The sequence below is a fragment of the Pseudorasbora parva genome, chromosome 22 (assembly GCF_024679245.1).
Source record: "Pseudorasbora parva isolate DD20220531a chromosome 22, ASM2467924v1, whole genome shotgun sequence".
NCBI classification, from domain to species: Eukaryota; Metazoa; Chordata; class Actinopteri; order Cypriniformes; family Gobionidae; genus Pseudorasbora; species Pseudorasbora parva.
Window position 1 is genome coordinate 21,772,600 of NC_090193.1, and position 17,352 is coordinate 21,789,951.

General features: G+C 38.8%; 1 protein-coding gene across 1 annotated transcript in view; it reads left to right on the forward strand.

Annotated features, from left to right (window-relative positions):
* Positions 1-10,809: 10,809 nt before the first annotated feature.
* adamts9 (ADAM metallopeptidase with thrombospondin type 1 motif, 9) overlaps positions 10,810-17,352 on the forward strand; it is a 41,876-nt gene continuing 35,333 nt past the window's right edge. The window contains exons 1-3 of the mRNA XM_067431783.1: positions 10,810-11,081; positions 11,997-12,376; positions 15,253-15,412. Coding sequence (XP_067287884.1) covers positions 10,985-11,081; positions 11,997-12,376; positions 15,253-15,412 — 637 coding nt within the window. The 5' untranslated portion in view covers positions 10,810-10,984. The remainder of the gene's footprint in view (positions 11,082-11,996; positions 12,377-15,252; positions 15,413-17,352) is intronic.

Consider the following 17,352-nt stretch of genomic DNA (forward strand, 5'->3'; position numbering starts at 1 on the left):
CACTTTTTTTCCAGGTCATGTCGCTAAAACTGAAGTGAGAGACAGCAAGCAAGACTACTCTTGGTGACCATGAGATCCTACAACTTCCTTTGTGCAGATTTGATAGCAGCAAGTAATAAAACAGAACATTTCCTTTTTCATGTTTTATCAGCAGTAGCTTCCGTTGAGCTCACCGCTCCTCTCATTTTTGGTCCCCTCCTTCTAACAGAGATAAGTAGGTCATTAGGGTAGTTGAGATTTTCGTATGCAATGTTTTACCTCTCTAAAGACTCAAAGTGACAGTTTTCTGTCCGTGACTTCAGAAAGACTAAAACATGATTGCATTGCATGTGATTAGATACTATGCACAACGGCTCATGTGCAGCCCAATCAAATAAAACGTCCCTGGGAGATAAAACGTATCTTTGCAGCTCAAATTTACATCAGTTCATCTTTGTTTTCCTTTGGAGTCCATCGCAGAGCTTGTTCAGATGGATAGTCGCAGGAAACCGCAAGCCCAGAAGGGATTTGGCATAGCATTTGGTGTGCAAACTACAAAGGGGAAACACCAGTGTACCCTTGTAAAATAGTTAAAATAAAGCTGAAATAAAATTGAAGGCTTATATGATGTCTTATAGACTGACTATGTGGTGTGCTGCAATAGAGAATCTGCCTTTAATTTAAGGTTTTTTTTTCTTCTTCTATGAATTGCAGCAAATAGTATGAGCAGCAAACCTGAATTTATTAAGGAACTATTATTGAACTAGGTGGGTCATCTAAATTATGGGGTAAGAACTATTTGCACTTTGATTTCCTGCCAAGTTTCAAAGCCTCATTAGAACGGCATTATTTGTGGAATTTCTCCTTCGCCTTATTGTTGATAATTACCTGTCCTAAACAATTTCTTCAGGCCATACACAGTTAAATAATGAATAGGTACATAACCACGTGAATGCAACATGCCTAAACTTTGCTCTTTGTTGGGCGATGACTATACCAAACAATTGGATGGGGGTAAAATTCCTTTGTCTTGAAATTAAAGCATGTTTGCTATATTGGGATATACTGTACAGCTTGGGGGGAAAAATGAGAGACCACTTAACATTGAGAAATCAATGAGAAATCAATTTTAAGTGGTCTCTTCATTTTTTTCAGAGATTTAGTAGTCTTAATGGACACACTCTGTTACTCTATTAAGAGTTATAAAGTAAACGTAACATTTTAGACACAATATTTCCCTGAACAAAAGTAGCTAAAATAGCAAAATATCAAACAAAGTCAAGCAGTATTAACAGTTACACTTTATTTTAAGGTGCCGTAGTTACATTGTACTTACTCAGATAAGTACGGAGCAATATTAAAGGGGTACTTCAGCGCCGGGAAGATGAATCTGTATTTAAACGGGGTAATCAATGTAGTAGAAATGTGAAATTATTTTTGAATTTGGTGCCTTCTAGACTGAGAAAAGACAGAAAATGTATTTTGACTCATGGGGATGAAAGACTACAATTCCCAGAATGCTTTGCTGCCCTGTGAGGCCATTCCCAAAGCCACCAACTTGTTTACTGTGACTGAGTTGGAGAAGACACTACAATTCAAAACTGAACATGACTGTTCAATATAATGAGTGAGTCACCGCGCGAGTATCACCGCACTGAGAACTAACTGCAGGAGTGATGAGAGCTGAGGTAATCGCGACTACACTCGTGGCATACATTCATAACGCTAGTTCAGTCTGGCGCGTTTCAGTTCATGCCGTTGCAAGCTTAACTTTCATAGAAATTAATTTGAGAAGTTAAAAGACTTACATTGCTTACCATAGCTCCGTTTAAATGAGTGCCTGCAGCTGCGAGCTGAGCTCTGAGTGTGATCTCAATCCCCCATGCGCGGGCTCAAAACATGCGTAAATGGCTCCCTCTGCTGTCTGTAGTCTTTAGCCTTATTCCAAACATTCCTCCTATGATGCAAATATTGTCAATTTCCATCATAGGAGGAATTTTTCCAGAAATAAAATGCATAAATCTCTTGTCTCAGGGGGATATGAGGGGGGAAAGCACAATCATTTGAATATACTCCAGGGTTTCTACTGATACAAAGCCATATGCTAATCGCTGAAGTAACCCTTTAATGATTTACAAGTACTTACTATAGAGTTATGTTTAGTAGTTACTTGTAATTATGCAGAATTTACTGTTATTACTATAATAAGAGGAGACCGGGTAACACAGGTAGAGTTGTAACACTACCAATTCCAGAAATCATGGATAAAATGGGAGTCATATGACAGTTTCAGTTTCCTCTGGCTTCCTTTACGATCCCACATGGAGGTTTTCCAGTCTGTGTTGCTATATCTCCTGAAGCTACAGCAGAAAATCTATTTCGAGGTAAGACAATAAAAAAAAACAATAAAAAAAATTGCTATTACAGATACTTAAACAATGGGCGACAGTGGCGAGGTAGGTTGTAATATTGGACCAATTTGTATTTGTTATCATCTCACAAAGTCTGTGATATACAGGTAGTTGAAGAAATTTAAATTATTGCCATTTGTAGTAGACAACTGTGAGTACTTTGCCTAAAAGTGGATGGATAGTATGTGAATTGGGACGCACCGACTCTTGGATGAGTCAGTGTGCTTGAATGAATTGGCTAAATTAGTAATTCAATGACTCACTCCGAGAGAACAGTCACTTGTTGCCACCTTCTGGCATAACAATGTGAAGATTGAGCCAATGAAATTCTTTACCACTATTGCATATATTAGTCTGTCTGAAATACAAATATATAGAAAAGTTAGATGATGCAAAGGTATCAGTGCTGGTGGACTGTAAAATGTAGTTTCTTTTTCCTATGAGCAACCTTGCGTTACCTCAGTGATGCAAGAGTATAAGCGACGTACGGCATGCCACTCTAAAGATTCATTGTTTATTTTAACAATTACTTATATCTCTGACAGACCTTACCCATGATTCTTTACAGAAAATTCCACCAATCAGATAGTTGTAGCAAGCAAATCATGCCAAAAGTACTTGCAGGGAATGCCCACTTAAATGAAGTATCGCAAATGATGTAATTGAGTTAGTCCGCTATACCTTCAAAATACTTAAATACAGTAGGCCAAAAAAGTATTATGAGGTCTTCTTTAAGAAGCTCCTCTGTCCTCCACTTGTTACCTGTATTAATGGAAACTGTTAAGACACCTGTCCACAACCTCAAACAGTCTCAACAGACTTCAAACTCCACTATGGCCAAAACCAAAGAGCTGTCAAAAGACACTAGAAACAAAATTGTAGACCTGCACCAGGCTGGGAAGACCTTGAAAGCTTGAAACCAAGAAGCTTGGTGTGAAGAAATCAACTGTGGGAACAATTATTAGAAAATGGTAGACATATAAGACCACTGATAATCTCCCTCGATCTAGGGCTCCACACTAGATCTCACACCCCGTGGGGTCAAAATGATCACAAGAATCGAGAACAAAAATCCCAGAACCACACAGGGGGATGTAGTGAATGACCTGCAGAGAGCTGGGACCAGTAACAAATTCTACCATCAGTAACACACTATGTCGCCACAGACTCAAATCCTGCAGTGCCAGACGTGTCCCCCTGCTAAAGCCAGTACATGTCCAGGCTCGTCTGAAGTTTGCTAGAGAGAATTTGGATGATCTAGAAGAGGATTGGGGGAATGTCAAATGGTCAGATGAAACCCAAATTTAAATTTTGGTAAAAACTCAACTTGTCATGTTTGGAGGAGAAAGAATGCTGAGTTGCATCCAAAGAACACAATACCTACTGTGAAGTATGGGGTGGAAACATCATGCTTTAGGGCTGTTTTTCTGCAAAGGAACCAGGTAGACTGATCCGTGTAAAGGAAAGAATGAATGGGGCCATGAATCGTGAGATTTTGAGTAAAAACCTCCTTCCATCAGCAAGGGCATTGAAGATGAAACATGGCTGGGTCTTTCAGCATGACAATGATCCCAAACACACCATGCTGCAACGAAGGAATGGCTTTGTAAGAATCATTTCAAGGTTCCTGTAGTGGCCTAGCCAGTCTCCATATCTCAACCCCATAGAAAATCTTTGGAGAGAGTTGAAAATCCCAGCAACAGCCCCAAAACATCATTGCTCTAGAGGAGATCTGAATAGAGGAATGACAATGTGATTTTCTAGATTTTTTTTCTCATTCTGTCTCTCATAGTTGAAGTGTACCTATGATGAAAATTGCAGGCCTCTCTCATCTTTTTAAGTGGGAGAGCTTGCACAATTGGTGGCTGACTAATACTTTTTTGCCCCATTGTATTTGTATATATAGATTTAAAATATATTGTTTCTATTGTTCCATTGTTGTGCAATGATTAATGGGATCATAGTTCTTTCTGTCACTAATGTCAGTCTTTTCTTTAATTTCATAAATTTTCAAATCATTTTTTGCTTCAGGTAAAAGTTTTTACTTTTGGGATTCACCTCATTGCTGGTTGGCTTGGTTCATGGATTATAATGCCTCAGCAAAGGCTTTTTTATAAAATCCCTATGGGACAAACGAATGGAAAAAATACTTCTGGAACCAAGGCTGCTGAAAAAGTGGGTGGGCACTAATGCACTCTGACAATGAAGTTTTGATTTATGTTGATTTATGAAAACAATAGCTTTCCACCTGTTGAGCATGGTTAGTTAATTGTGCTGAGAAATTAGCCGGGAATGGTGCTCACAATGGTTCCGTTCAATGATGGTGCTTTATAATTGTGACCCTTTCAGTACGAACAGGACTATTTTTGTAGTAGCTGATACAACAGTGTTAGTAACCTGCCTCTAAACCTTTGACTAATGCTTACTCTCACAGGACGTGGACCTTTGACATGTGAACTTCATGGATCACTCTTTCTGAAACTCAGCATTCATAAGCACGCTAAGTCATGCACTTATTCGCAAGACTTTGTGATTGTGATATTTAATCTCTAGTCTCTCATCGTTTACCAGTGAGACTCTGAAATGCGTATGATTCATAGTAGTTTAGTATACTAATAGTAATTTTGGGGCACAACATCCTCCCACTTTTTTCTAATAATCAGAGCAGCATTCCTTTTATACCTGACAAAGCTTACACTATAAAAACAGGTTATTTTGAGTTTCATATAATGTTTTTGGCCTCAAAGAAGGATTGCAGTTTAATAAAGTACTGTGCTTTGCTTGCCTTTTCCTGAGGAATGAGAGTTTCAGGGTATACAAGTATAGGAATTTCAGTCTGTTGTCATATGATATTTCCTGTACTTCTCCAGCCATTCAGTTCACAACTGAGACATACACAAAATACAATCTCTGGCCAGAATGTCATTACTGCTGGTAAAGAGAGCAAGAGAGGATCTATGCCGATCTTCTGCTTCTGCATTTGTATTAACTTCTTGGTGCTTCTTTTTTTCCCAAAAATAGCAGAATTTAAACTTTGCAGTGTGCAATAATCTTGCACCTGAACAGCTTTTTGATTTGGCTGAAATGTTGCAGCAACCTTCTCAAAATGTCCTAAGATATCTTGTCTGAAAAATGGGTGAGGTGGCTAATGTTTTGACAGTTTTGGTTTATTTATTTCTCTTGAATGATTTTTTTTTTTTCGTTTTCCCCTGAGAAATAGGATAGGCTTAAAGGTGAAAGCAATAGTTTCTGTTGTGGTTTCAAACCCATTTGCATTGAGATCTTGACTAATGAGGCAAGTTTTCTCATATAGTGCCAGGAGCTCTACCGGATTGCAATTATAAATTACGTTCCCCTCAAGATATTCAAACTTTTTGTCTATAATGGTTGGATCATCTGACATGCAACAACAGCTTCAGATGTTTGGGACTGAAAAGCTGTCAATCACAGTGATTAGAAGCACTGAGCTGCACGATTTCACAAAAGATGACTAATGTGTAATATTCAGACAGCCAACTTACAATTTATGCTGTTTGTAAATAATGAAGGATGAAGGCTCATGATTATCATCATTGATGTCTCGAGACTCAGCCAGGTTATCCATCTGACTGTATTCTGAAATGTGCAGTTTTTGTAATAAATATAGAGGATTTCTCTCAGCATGGCTCCCACTAGCAGCACCCCCCACTGAAGGGGGGGGGGGGGGGGTGGAGCCCCCTCTTTTCAGTGAATGCCCACAGTCACACAGGAGCGTAGAGGTAATTTGGGCTGCCGTTTTTCTCCAGCGGGGGCCCCAGAGCGCACCGCTGCGATCCTGTCAGACGCTGAGGGGCTGAAGTCACAGTCATTCCCAGGTCTCCAAGCTCCTGCCAGCGGGGCTCTGGCCTGGCCATTCTCATCCCAATGACAACCAGAGAATGGAGTTTGTGACCCAGAATTCGAAGCTATATATGATATGACAAAAGGCCAGGCTACTGCATCTGGAGAGGCCACGCATATTGCCCCGTGGTTCCTGCTCCTATACAGGCACATGGCTTTGATGTAAAGATTTACAGTTTAGAGAAAGAGTTTTCCTGTGTGTAAAAAATGGGCAGATGAAATCTGATTGGCTTCTCATAAACTATGATTAAAGGAATATTCAATACAAGATAAGCTTTACTGACAGCACTTGTGGCATAATGCTGATTACAACAAAACATTATTTTGACTTCCTTCTTGTTTTCTTTTTCTAATTAAAGAATATTACACCATATGATAAGCCCACCACCCTCGTGATTGGTTACAAGGTAGTTTGTAACGTCTTTGGTTCACTGCCTTTTTAAAAGGATAGTTCACCCAAAAAATTATGTCATTATTTAATCACCCTAATGTTGTTCCGCACCCGTAAGACCTCCGTTCATCTTCAGAACACAGTTTAAGATATTTTATATTTAGTCAGAGAGCGTATCCAAGTGTATGCACACTATACTGTCCATGTCCAGAAAGGGAATAAAAATATCATCAAAGTAGTCCATATGTGACATCAGTTAGTTAATTAGAATCTCTTGAAGTATCGAAAATACATTTTGGTCCAAAAATAACAAAAACTTTGACTTTATTCAGCATTGTCTTCTCTTCAGCATTTGTTTTCAAACCTCAAATAAAAATTAAAATAGTCAATCAGCATATTGATTTTATTCCCTTTCTGGACATGCACAGTATAGTGTGCATATACAGATACACTGTTGACCTAAAATATCTTAAACTGTGTCTGAAGATGTACGGAGGTCTTACGGGTGTGGAACGACATTAGGGTGAGTCATTAATGACATAAATTTAATTTTTGGGTGAACTAACAGTTAGTTCCCAACCCTATGTTTAGTTAACAATGTACTGGCTAAAACCCTAAACCAACCATTAAAAAAGTGACAAGAACTACTGTAATTCTTCTGTGAAAAAGTGTATTATGGTTTATAAGTGTTTCACGTGCTTTTCGATCCAAAAAGTTACTTTTATTTGCCTCACTGTAACCTGGAAATGAGGGACCAGTAGAAACTATTTTTTTGTCATAATCATGATTATGCCACACATACTGTCAATTAAACTTCACTTATTTTAAACCCAGAAAATTTTATTAAGAAGTGGTTTCAGTTTATTTGCATTAATGCCAATAAATGTAATAATAATAAATGAAGAGCTGCACTGATATTTTATAAGGATTATTGCATCCAGAATGTTATAATAACCCACAAAGCAGTCAGGTATAATCATAAGCATTATGTCATTAAATATCTCCTTATCAATGACTCTCTGCATTTGTCAGCCTTGATCATGGGACTAAATGTTTAGTGCAAAGAACATAAAACACAAGGTGTAGCTTAAAAAAAATGTTTGCCTGCATAACAAATGATTATGCTGTGGGTCCTTCTCATTCATTTGCTCCCCTCCCTTCTCCCTCTTTCTGTCCAGCTGCTTTGTATCAGTGTGGAGGCTTAAGCAGTTTGGGCATTGAGTTATCTTTTTCAATTTCTCTCACAGCTGAGAGTGATTAGGTCACCATGTTGTCTTTATGTTTGACACGAGAAGATATGTGAGGAGATGGGTCAGGCAGTCGTAATGCAATGTCATGAAGGCTCAGATCAACAATATAACCACTTTTCTTAAACCATCTGTCACATTTCATATTAATCAAAGTTTGTCTGACTCCATCTGGATGCCCAATCCGACACGTTTTTCCAAGTACTCGGCATGGTCAGTGTCACAGCAGTGATACCATATGTAAAAAGCTCTCTCATACGTTACACAATGAGAATGATTTAGTGCAGCCATTCTAAGTCAAAAGAAAATGTCTAAAAGTCTAAACAAATTACTTTTGGAAGAGCAGAGCAAGTTTTAGGAACACAGATGTGCTTTGTTATTAAGGTGGCATGGAGAAGGTCTTTATAACCTTAGCCAGTTTAATCAGTCTATCTCTGTTTGCACATATTGATGGATCCCTGCTTTACTGAATCTGTAGTGCTCCAATTCCATGGAGCAGTATAAAATGTGGAAAGTGTCTGGATTTGGAAAAGACCCCAAGCAGCTGCTTTAGATCTTGGAAAGTGTCCATGTTCAGTTTAGCACCGTCAGCACTCTGACCTGGCAATATGCATTTGATATTTAAAAGTTTATTAAGACAAAAAACACAAGTTTTCCCAAGGTAATACAACACTCTTCAATTCTAAGGACTAAATGAATATCTAGTTAATTTCTACACCTAAAATCAGCTCCTATTTTCTATTTTGAGATAGTTCTCAAGAAAGCTTTTTGTAATGCAGTATTGTGGGAATTTATTCTGAGAACACAATCCAGAGGCCACTGTAGCAGGAGGGTATGGCCTAAAAATAATTTAGTTTGAGTTCAACATAAAATACTTAGCAAGACATTACTATGGAAGCCTGTTTCTGGATTCTGAGTTTTAAATGATTGTGATAAAATGCCTGATAAATTAATACATGTAAATGTTTATATTTCATAATGTAATTATATCTCACAATATCTCAAAATTGAATATGTTTCACGCAGTTATGACTATTTCTCGCAAAGTGACTTTGTTTCTCATAACTGGGACTATATCTCACATTTCTTGTAATTTCCACTTTGCTTATCAAGTGTCACTGTCTTGCAATTGCGAACTTGCGATTTTGACTTTAAATCTTACATTGCGACTGTGTTTAATGTAATTGCCACTTTGTTTCTTATATGTGTGACTTTATATCTCTTAATTTCGAATTTGTTTATCAAACAGTGTGACTTTATTTCTCAGGACTGCCAATTTGTTTAAATGTGACTTTATATAAATGTGACTTAATTTCTTATTTTAAACTGTCACAACCTTTATCAGTTTTTACTCTGAAGAGGAAATAGGCCGTACATGTCTAAATGACAGCTGATTTGCAAATTTATGCAGCATTCTAAAAATCTAAATGTGTTCTTGTGTGTTGCATCCAATAGCAATCCGACTTCAAAGATCATAACTCAAACATTTCTCTCAGTCCTATCTTTCTAATCAGAATACACAAGACTCTGCCTGAACCGCAAGATGAAGAAAAGAGCAATCCAGAACCTGGGAATTTAGACATTATATTTGATTGCCAGTTGATGGTGAGGTAAACTTCAGCATGGTGGTTCAGGGATATTCAGTGTCTCATCTTGACCCTTCTTTGAACACTCAAGCCAACAGCATCCATTCAAGCTTTCTAGTTCTTATCATCTCATCAAAGCCAAGAGGAAGTGAAGTTTACACTGACTTGAGGTCACCCTTGATACACGATCACAAGTCCAACACGCTACAGTCAGCCTCTCTCTCTCTCATTCATACTTTCCATTGAGGAGCCCTACAGCTGGGGCACAGTAAAATCCACATTCACTCCAGGAAATCCTACAGTGTAGATAGAATCTCTAACTCCTTTCATCTAAACCTAAAACATAGCTGTAATGGAAAACCTTTTGTACTCTGCTTTGTCCAAATCTATAAGCCAATGAATCCCATGAACTGGCAGATTTATAGTCACTTCAGAGAAGATACTGTAACTTTAAATAGACAATTACCAACTGTAAGAGTTTGTGGCTGTAAGGAGCAACGCGTATTGACCCAAGATGTTCATAGTGCACGTGCAGTGATGTAAAAATCAGCGCATCAAAGCATTCTTAGATTGTTGCCTAATTAGTGCACAGAAACATTAATTATTGATATTTAAGAGAACAGAGGGATGCATCTCAATTACTGTTATAATATCACACATATCAGCATTATATTAAAGTCTTATAATCACACTCTGCTAATCACTATATCAGCACTGGCCACTGAAAACACTTGTAAGTCATATAAATGCCAGTAAATCCATATAAAATGCACATTTCTGGTAGGTATTGGGACAGACATATATGCTTAAAAACAGATTAAGAGGGAAATTAACAAATAAAAGGGGTTGGGAAACCTCAGTGGACTTCACCATGTCATATTCTATTCAAGACTGTTTAAGGTCAGGGCAGGGGTTCACATTTGCAATGCTCCTTACTCTATAAAAGTAACTTATTTTGTTTAACCTGTTTATATTAAGGTGAACTTTAATTAGACTTTAATTAGACTTATACGAGCTAACTTAACTAATAAGCAACGGTGTGCTTATCTAACTGACTATACATAATGCAACTGTACAATCTAAAGTTGGAACAAGAACATAAAGCACGTGTGGATGAACATTATGAGTAATATGTTTAGTTATTTTGAAATAAAGTTTAGTCTGCACGCTACATTAGCGACACATATGGCAGGAGTGGCTTTCTGAGAGAGGGGTGTCTCTTAGAGTAGTACGCCCAAGTCTCGGCTAAAGTAATCAGCAAACTGAAGACCACCACAGTTGCATCGACCCCCTTTCTGGTATTATGCATGCAAACCAAGAGCTCCGACCGAGCGCTTGTTAGCGACATGGAAGTCAGTTCTGTAAAGTAGAGGAGGAACCCTTTGAATGTGGACACCGTACGGCAGAAAGCCCGGCTGAACGCGGCTTCAAGGGACAGCGGAATACTGTATTCGGGCTTGCTTGCATTCATTTTTCTTAACGTGGACAATCATGTTTTTGTTCTTCTGGGGACTAAGTTTTTTTGTATTACTCTCTGGTTTCATGAATGCACTAACTTCAACAGGGAGACCGCGAGATTTAGAGAACGGTAAGAGCTGTTTTCATCAACTTTTACTCTCATTCAACTCAGCGCCTTGAGGCGCGGAGAATGAATGACTTTCCTTGCTGCAATTGCTTCAGAGCTCATAGCAGGCAGTCTGAAGAGACTCCAAGTAATAGTTTGAAACGTCAACTGACTGACGCATGAATCATCTTTTGGAGTCTGTAGAATAAGGCAACTATTAGCAAATATTTTCATGACATTTCATTTTTTGCATAGCCTAGGTTATATAAGATAGCCTAAGATAAGGCGATATATTATTAAAGAAGACTTAAAGTTTTGTTAGGTTGTGCATCAACACTAGCCTACCATAATTCATTATTTTGCAATTTCTTATTTTTTTCAGAAACAAAAGTATGAAAAATACCCTCTTTGCATCCCTTTTTATGTTTACCAGTATGGAACGATTGTACGATGTCAACCCTGTTACCATAATTATTGTTAACTAACAAGCAGATTTTTATAGTAATATTGACTTTTCTCTATTTTGAGTAACAAATAAACAAAAAATAAACCCGATTCTAATATTTTTCAAGTCAACTCTTGAAGAACAAGTGTGCAAAAGTAGCCTACCTTCTTTTTATCACTTTTTATAGGCTATGGAGGATCATCTAATGTCAACTCTGTTACCATAATGATAACAACAACAACAAAAAAACAGATATATAAAGATCGACTTTAATTTTTATTTCAATTTGTTTTACTATCTGTTCGGCCTAAATGAAACTGTAAAATTGTCAACCCTGTTACATTTCAGTTTACCTGTTAGCAAATGCGTAATTTCCGCTCATTTAGACCTCGCTGATAAACTTTTACAAAATGTTGTAGCCTATTACACAGCACATGGCATTCATACAATGAGAACTGAGTTTTGCTATTAAATCTCTGTTCTCGTCCATACAGCAAAATTACAGCAGTTTGGCGCGTATGAGATTGTAACTCCTGCCAGAGTCAACGAAGCCGGTGACAAATTGCCAACGGGCGTGCACTTCAAGAGGAGAAAGCGGAGTACCGACCCAATAACCGGCAACATATCCCATCATTGGACCTCTCCGCACGTCTATTATCAAATATCTGCCTTTGGCCAGGACTATTACCTTAACCTTACGCTAGAGTCGGGATTTATTGCGCCAGTTTACACTGTCACGATACTCGGAGCATCCAGTGAAGGTCGTAATTCAGAAGAAGGGGAGGAAGACACGGAGTATCAGCACTGCTTTTATAAAGGACATGTGAACGCTGGGCAGGAGCATACTGCAGCAATCAGCCTCTGCTCCGGTTTGGTGAGTTTAAAAGATGAAGCTTATACATTATTTCCATATGGATAATAACGATTATCTTTATCCTAGGCTCATTTATGCAATTCAATTCGTAGTAGCCTAAGCATTTATAAACTTTGCACATTTTCATATTACTACTTGTGTTTTTATGTGATTAGGCTACATAATAACTCACAACCTTGATTAGAAATGTTGTGAAAGTTGGTCGGAATATGCGCACCAGTTTTGAGGCTCAAATTTGATAGATCATCGATCGTACAAAACTGCACTGTAAATGAGCTGGGTGACGCACACTCATCAGTGGCATATAAGCAGCAGTAGTGTGCTGACGTCAACGGCAGTTCATAAATGGGACTCAGATGTCATCTGCTGATGTGAACGTAAGTTCGCTTCATTTAACTGTAACTGTCTCTCACAGATCAAAAGCAGTCGTGGGAGCTGCTATTCGAATAGGCTCTTTCGAATCGTTTTTCTTCTTCAAAGAACCTGTTTTTAAAAATGCATCCCGCGGTTCTTTCGTCCTCACGTGGTCCCTAAGGCTACATACCAGCATTGCATGCTCTAAGTCTAAAACGTTTCAAAAAAAGGCAATTTTTTTTATTAATTTCATGTGTTAATACAGCCATTATTTAGTTATTTAAGAACCATTACATGTGATAATACTGAGATTAATTTACATCTATCAGCTGATATGTTTTAGCATGCTTAATGAAAACTGAAAGTTGGCAGTTGTCTCAGTTCAGGAGCATTTGTGATTTCACTGATCTTATGTTGCTGCAAACAGAGAATAATAATATTAACAGTAATTTCACATTATTAAGAGCACTCCAAAACAAATGGGAGGGGGGGGGGGGAACTCTCAATAGACTTCTGAGGTGGAAAAACCAAACTCTGATCAGGCCAATCACATCGTGTATAGAGTCGGTGGGCGGGATTGGCATACTTGTAAACAAAGAAGCTGGCGAGCTGGCTTTGGCCGTGACTTTGGAAGACTTCGAATCAAGCTTTTATTTGAGAAAAAAACAAAGAACGGCACTGATATTATTCTTAATAAGGGAAGATGTGTTCAGAGTTTGGCCGACCGGATACAGCGAAAGTTTAATTATCAACTAGCTCCGCTTCACGTTGCTCTGGTTGGTTGTAGTGCTATCCAGTTGCGTGCAGAGGAAGTTTGAAAGACAACCGTTTATTTACCGGTTGATTGAGCCCTGTCAATGGTGAGTTCCCAGACCCAACATCTTGATGTGGGTCTGGCTTGTCGGGCTAGTTGCATTTACCTGCTAATATTGATTTTATTATTTAAATTATTATTGAAAGGATTACAAATTTAAACGTTAAAAGAATGAATGTTCACAAATCACTTTAACAACTGAGTATCGATGGAGGACACAAAAACCCACATAAACTTAGTTAGGCCACTTTCACACTGCACGTCGGACCTGCAATATGTGCGCAAAAGCAGAAAGCAGAAATGTGCGCAAACTGGACACAAGTTGAGACCACGGAGCTCCTTACTATCCGTGCTGAAGCTGAGATCGCTCGCCATTATACGTCACATCCGGATGTCACGTGTCAACTCGATCCGGGACCGTTGCTTGTTGTGTGTGAAAGCACACATATTACGGTATTTCGCTGGCAGTGAGAATGGACCAAATCTAGCGGCCCGGGAACAAATGCCAGGTCGCAGTATCCGTGTATTTGCCGGAATCGCAGTGTGAAAGGGGCTTATGTCTCCCCAACAAACCCCCAATCCCGACTAGATTTCATAAAACATTGTCAGAAAAAAGAAATTATCTAAATAAATCCAATGTTTTGAGACATGCTATCATGAGAGCTGTAGACTTTCAGTGAAATAGAAGGAACTGTGTCCATAAATTAATTTCAATTAGTCTGATGTTAGCAGACTTATTAATAAAAGGTGCAACGGCACCAAGTGATGAATAACGCCATACCATGGAAACTAAAGGATACCCGGAACAAAGCAGAGTTAGCAAGTTAGCACTGCACTCAAGCCTCTCCTCCACAGAGCCCTCAGGATAAGAAGCATGAAAACTTCTGCCAAATGTGTCTCAATGGGTCCTGTGTACAGTAGAAAAGGGGGACAGAATCCAGCTCTTTCTTGACTAAAAAGGTGTTATCTATGGCTATGGTAGCAAGCTCAGCAGCATGAACAGGAAGTTCGTATTCCTCCTCCAATGAGAGAGTCTGGGTTCTACACCCGGTACGTCATAGTTCCAAATTTATTTCAACGTACATTTTGGAGTAACTGTCACACATCTAAAACAACATATCATTCATGTATGGCTCCTTCAGGGTTTGCACATATGATGGTCGGGTTACCTGTCTAGATAACCACAACCATTAGTTTAAAGTTTCTGTAGCAAAAAAATGTGTATTATATGGTAATTTAATGTCATAAAAATTTATTTCACAGGTTTTCTTACAATATTTTTAGTAAATTAAGTCAAGCTTGTTTGTGATGGACAGTTTGTATGCCTTCATTCTCAAACAATTTATCTAAAATTATGTTTATTCTAAAAATAATGGGAACATTTACCAATGTGCTTCTTGCTGGCGTTACCTATTAGATATCTATTAGTAAAGTCACCTTTTAAAAAATTATACTTTGTAAGTGTAGCAGAATGTTCTGATAGAGTGATAGTTATCATGCACATTCTGCATTCATTACCCCCCAGAGGCCAGTACGCTGATATGCATGCAATGTATGTTTACTTTATCACTTCATCAGCCACTTAGGATTTGTACGTAAATAAAATCTTAGGGGGAAGTTTTAAGGGCAATTTACAGTCACACACAGAATGTGTGTATAGATTTCACTGGCCATGGACCAATTTAAACATTGTTGTTGTTTGTTTTAGCTTGGCACTTTCAGGTCACCAGAAGGGGAGTTTTTTGTGGAGCCCCTTCACAGCTACAATAGTGAACATTATGAAGAAGAACACATCAAACCTCATGTCGTGTATAGAAAAGATGCCTCAAAAAAGAGTGCAGATGATCTGACTGCATGTGAAACTTCAGGTAAGCAGGAAGACACCCAGGTCTTACATTTTGACTGGGAAAGTTTTGAGATGACAAACATTAGATCTATTTTAAACATTAAAGCAAACCAATGATGGTATTAGTCACAATAACAGAAATGCATCATTAGATGCTGTACTGGATCTTGCATTACAGAGGCCTTTATGCTCTTTTACATTTTCAACTTTCTTTAGTGTGTAATGTTGTTGTTTGAGCATGAAACAAAGCAGAAATTCCATTCAAAAGGGAGTGGAATTTCTCAGTATCAGTAAAGCACTGTTTCTGACCTCGCTGAAATGCCTCGATAGTAGTCTTGAGTTTTGTTTCGCTAATGTACACATTACTATATTCCTTATTTAAAGGGGTCATATAATGCCCCTTTTTACAAGATGTAAAATAAGTATACGATGTCCTCAGAGTGTGTATACGAAGTTGTAGCTCAAAATACCCCACAGATCTTTTTTTTATTTTTTTAAATTGTCACTTTTTGAGGGTGGTCTCTTTAAATGCAAATTAGCTGCTGGTCCGGCCCCCTTTCTAGAAGAGCCCCCAATTTCTGTTGAAGCCAAGGGGGTAATCTAGCGCTCGGAAAGCGTTCCACCCCTAGGGGCTGCCATTGCTAACCAAGCCATCACCTGCTGTTAGCATCCCATTGACTCCCATTCATTTTTGAGTCACTTTGACAGTGAATAACTTTACATCTGAGACGTTTAAAGACTCCATTTGTCCATTGTTTATTTCTAAAGAAACACGACAATGCATAAAAGGCTCCGTTACCTTGTATCTTACACTATCGCCCCGTAGAAGCTGTTTTTGTAAAAATAGGCTAACTATTGCGTCATAACCAACGCGACTCTGTCGCACAGTTGAGAAATTACCGTATAGACCTGAGGAGACGCTCACAGGTAATCTTTTACTGTCTATGAGACAGTCGGGGGGACGTGGAGACATAAAGTCTGAAAAAGTCAAGGGGGAAGAATGGGGAGAAGCCCATAGTGAGCCAAAAGCAACGGGAGAAAATATTTAAACAACGTGATTCAGCTTTCCCTTTCCACAACTACTAGAAGACCTACAGCTGTCAGACAGGAGGCTCACGTCACATCAACGTCGTCAAGCTCAGTCTGAGCCTGCGCAGTTCGCTCAGCCATCAGGAAGTGAGTGCTCCTATACTGACATCACTTAACGCCGTAGAAGGCAATGGGATCGCTCCGTCCATTTCTTTTACTGTCTATGGTTGAAGCCAATACGGAAGTAACTTAAACTCATCGACTGGCCACTAGGGACAGGCTCCAGAAGTGAGCAGAAACTCATTGGGCCCCATGTTAAAATGCTCAACTTTACAGTAGAAAAAAACAAACATGTTTTCAGCCTGGTACAAATTGTGGTTTTGGTCTATACGGCTAATTTTGCCTTTCATGACAAATGTGAGAGGAGTGATTTTTTTATAACTCGTTCATTTACATTATATAAGGCCTTACAGATCTGCCTAATTAAGGGCGTGGACATTTTGAGTGACAGGTGGATAGCCGTTTGTCTGCTGTCTGTCAGTCATTGCGTCACCTCAGCTCCGCCCACGTCCCGCCTCTTTGCCCGTTTTCTGTTATCCGGGCGTGACGCGCAATGACACACTGCCAAGATGGCAACGGCCAGGTCATCTCTCTTCAGAACTGCTCTTCAGAATCCTATGGGTGACGTCACGGACACTACATCCTTTTTTTTTTCCGTCTATGGTTAGCACCTCCGATTACCTCACGCAGACATGCACTGAAAGTGTCAGACACTGTTCAGCCTTTTATGATCAAAGTCAGAAAATGATGGAGAGACTCAAGAAGAAGTGACAACATGTAGAAGGAGACAGGCATTTCTGAATGGCTAGTTGATGAATTTATGTAGCTGGTGTGGAGTTACTGTCTTCAAGTCATTGATTAGCATATTCTGTT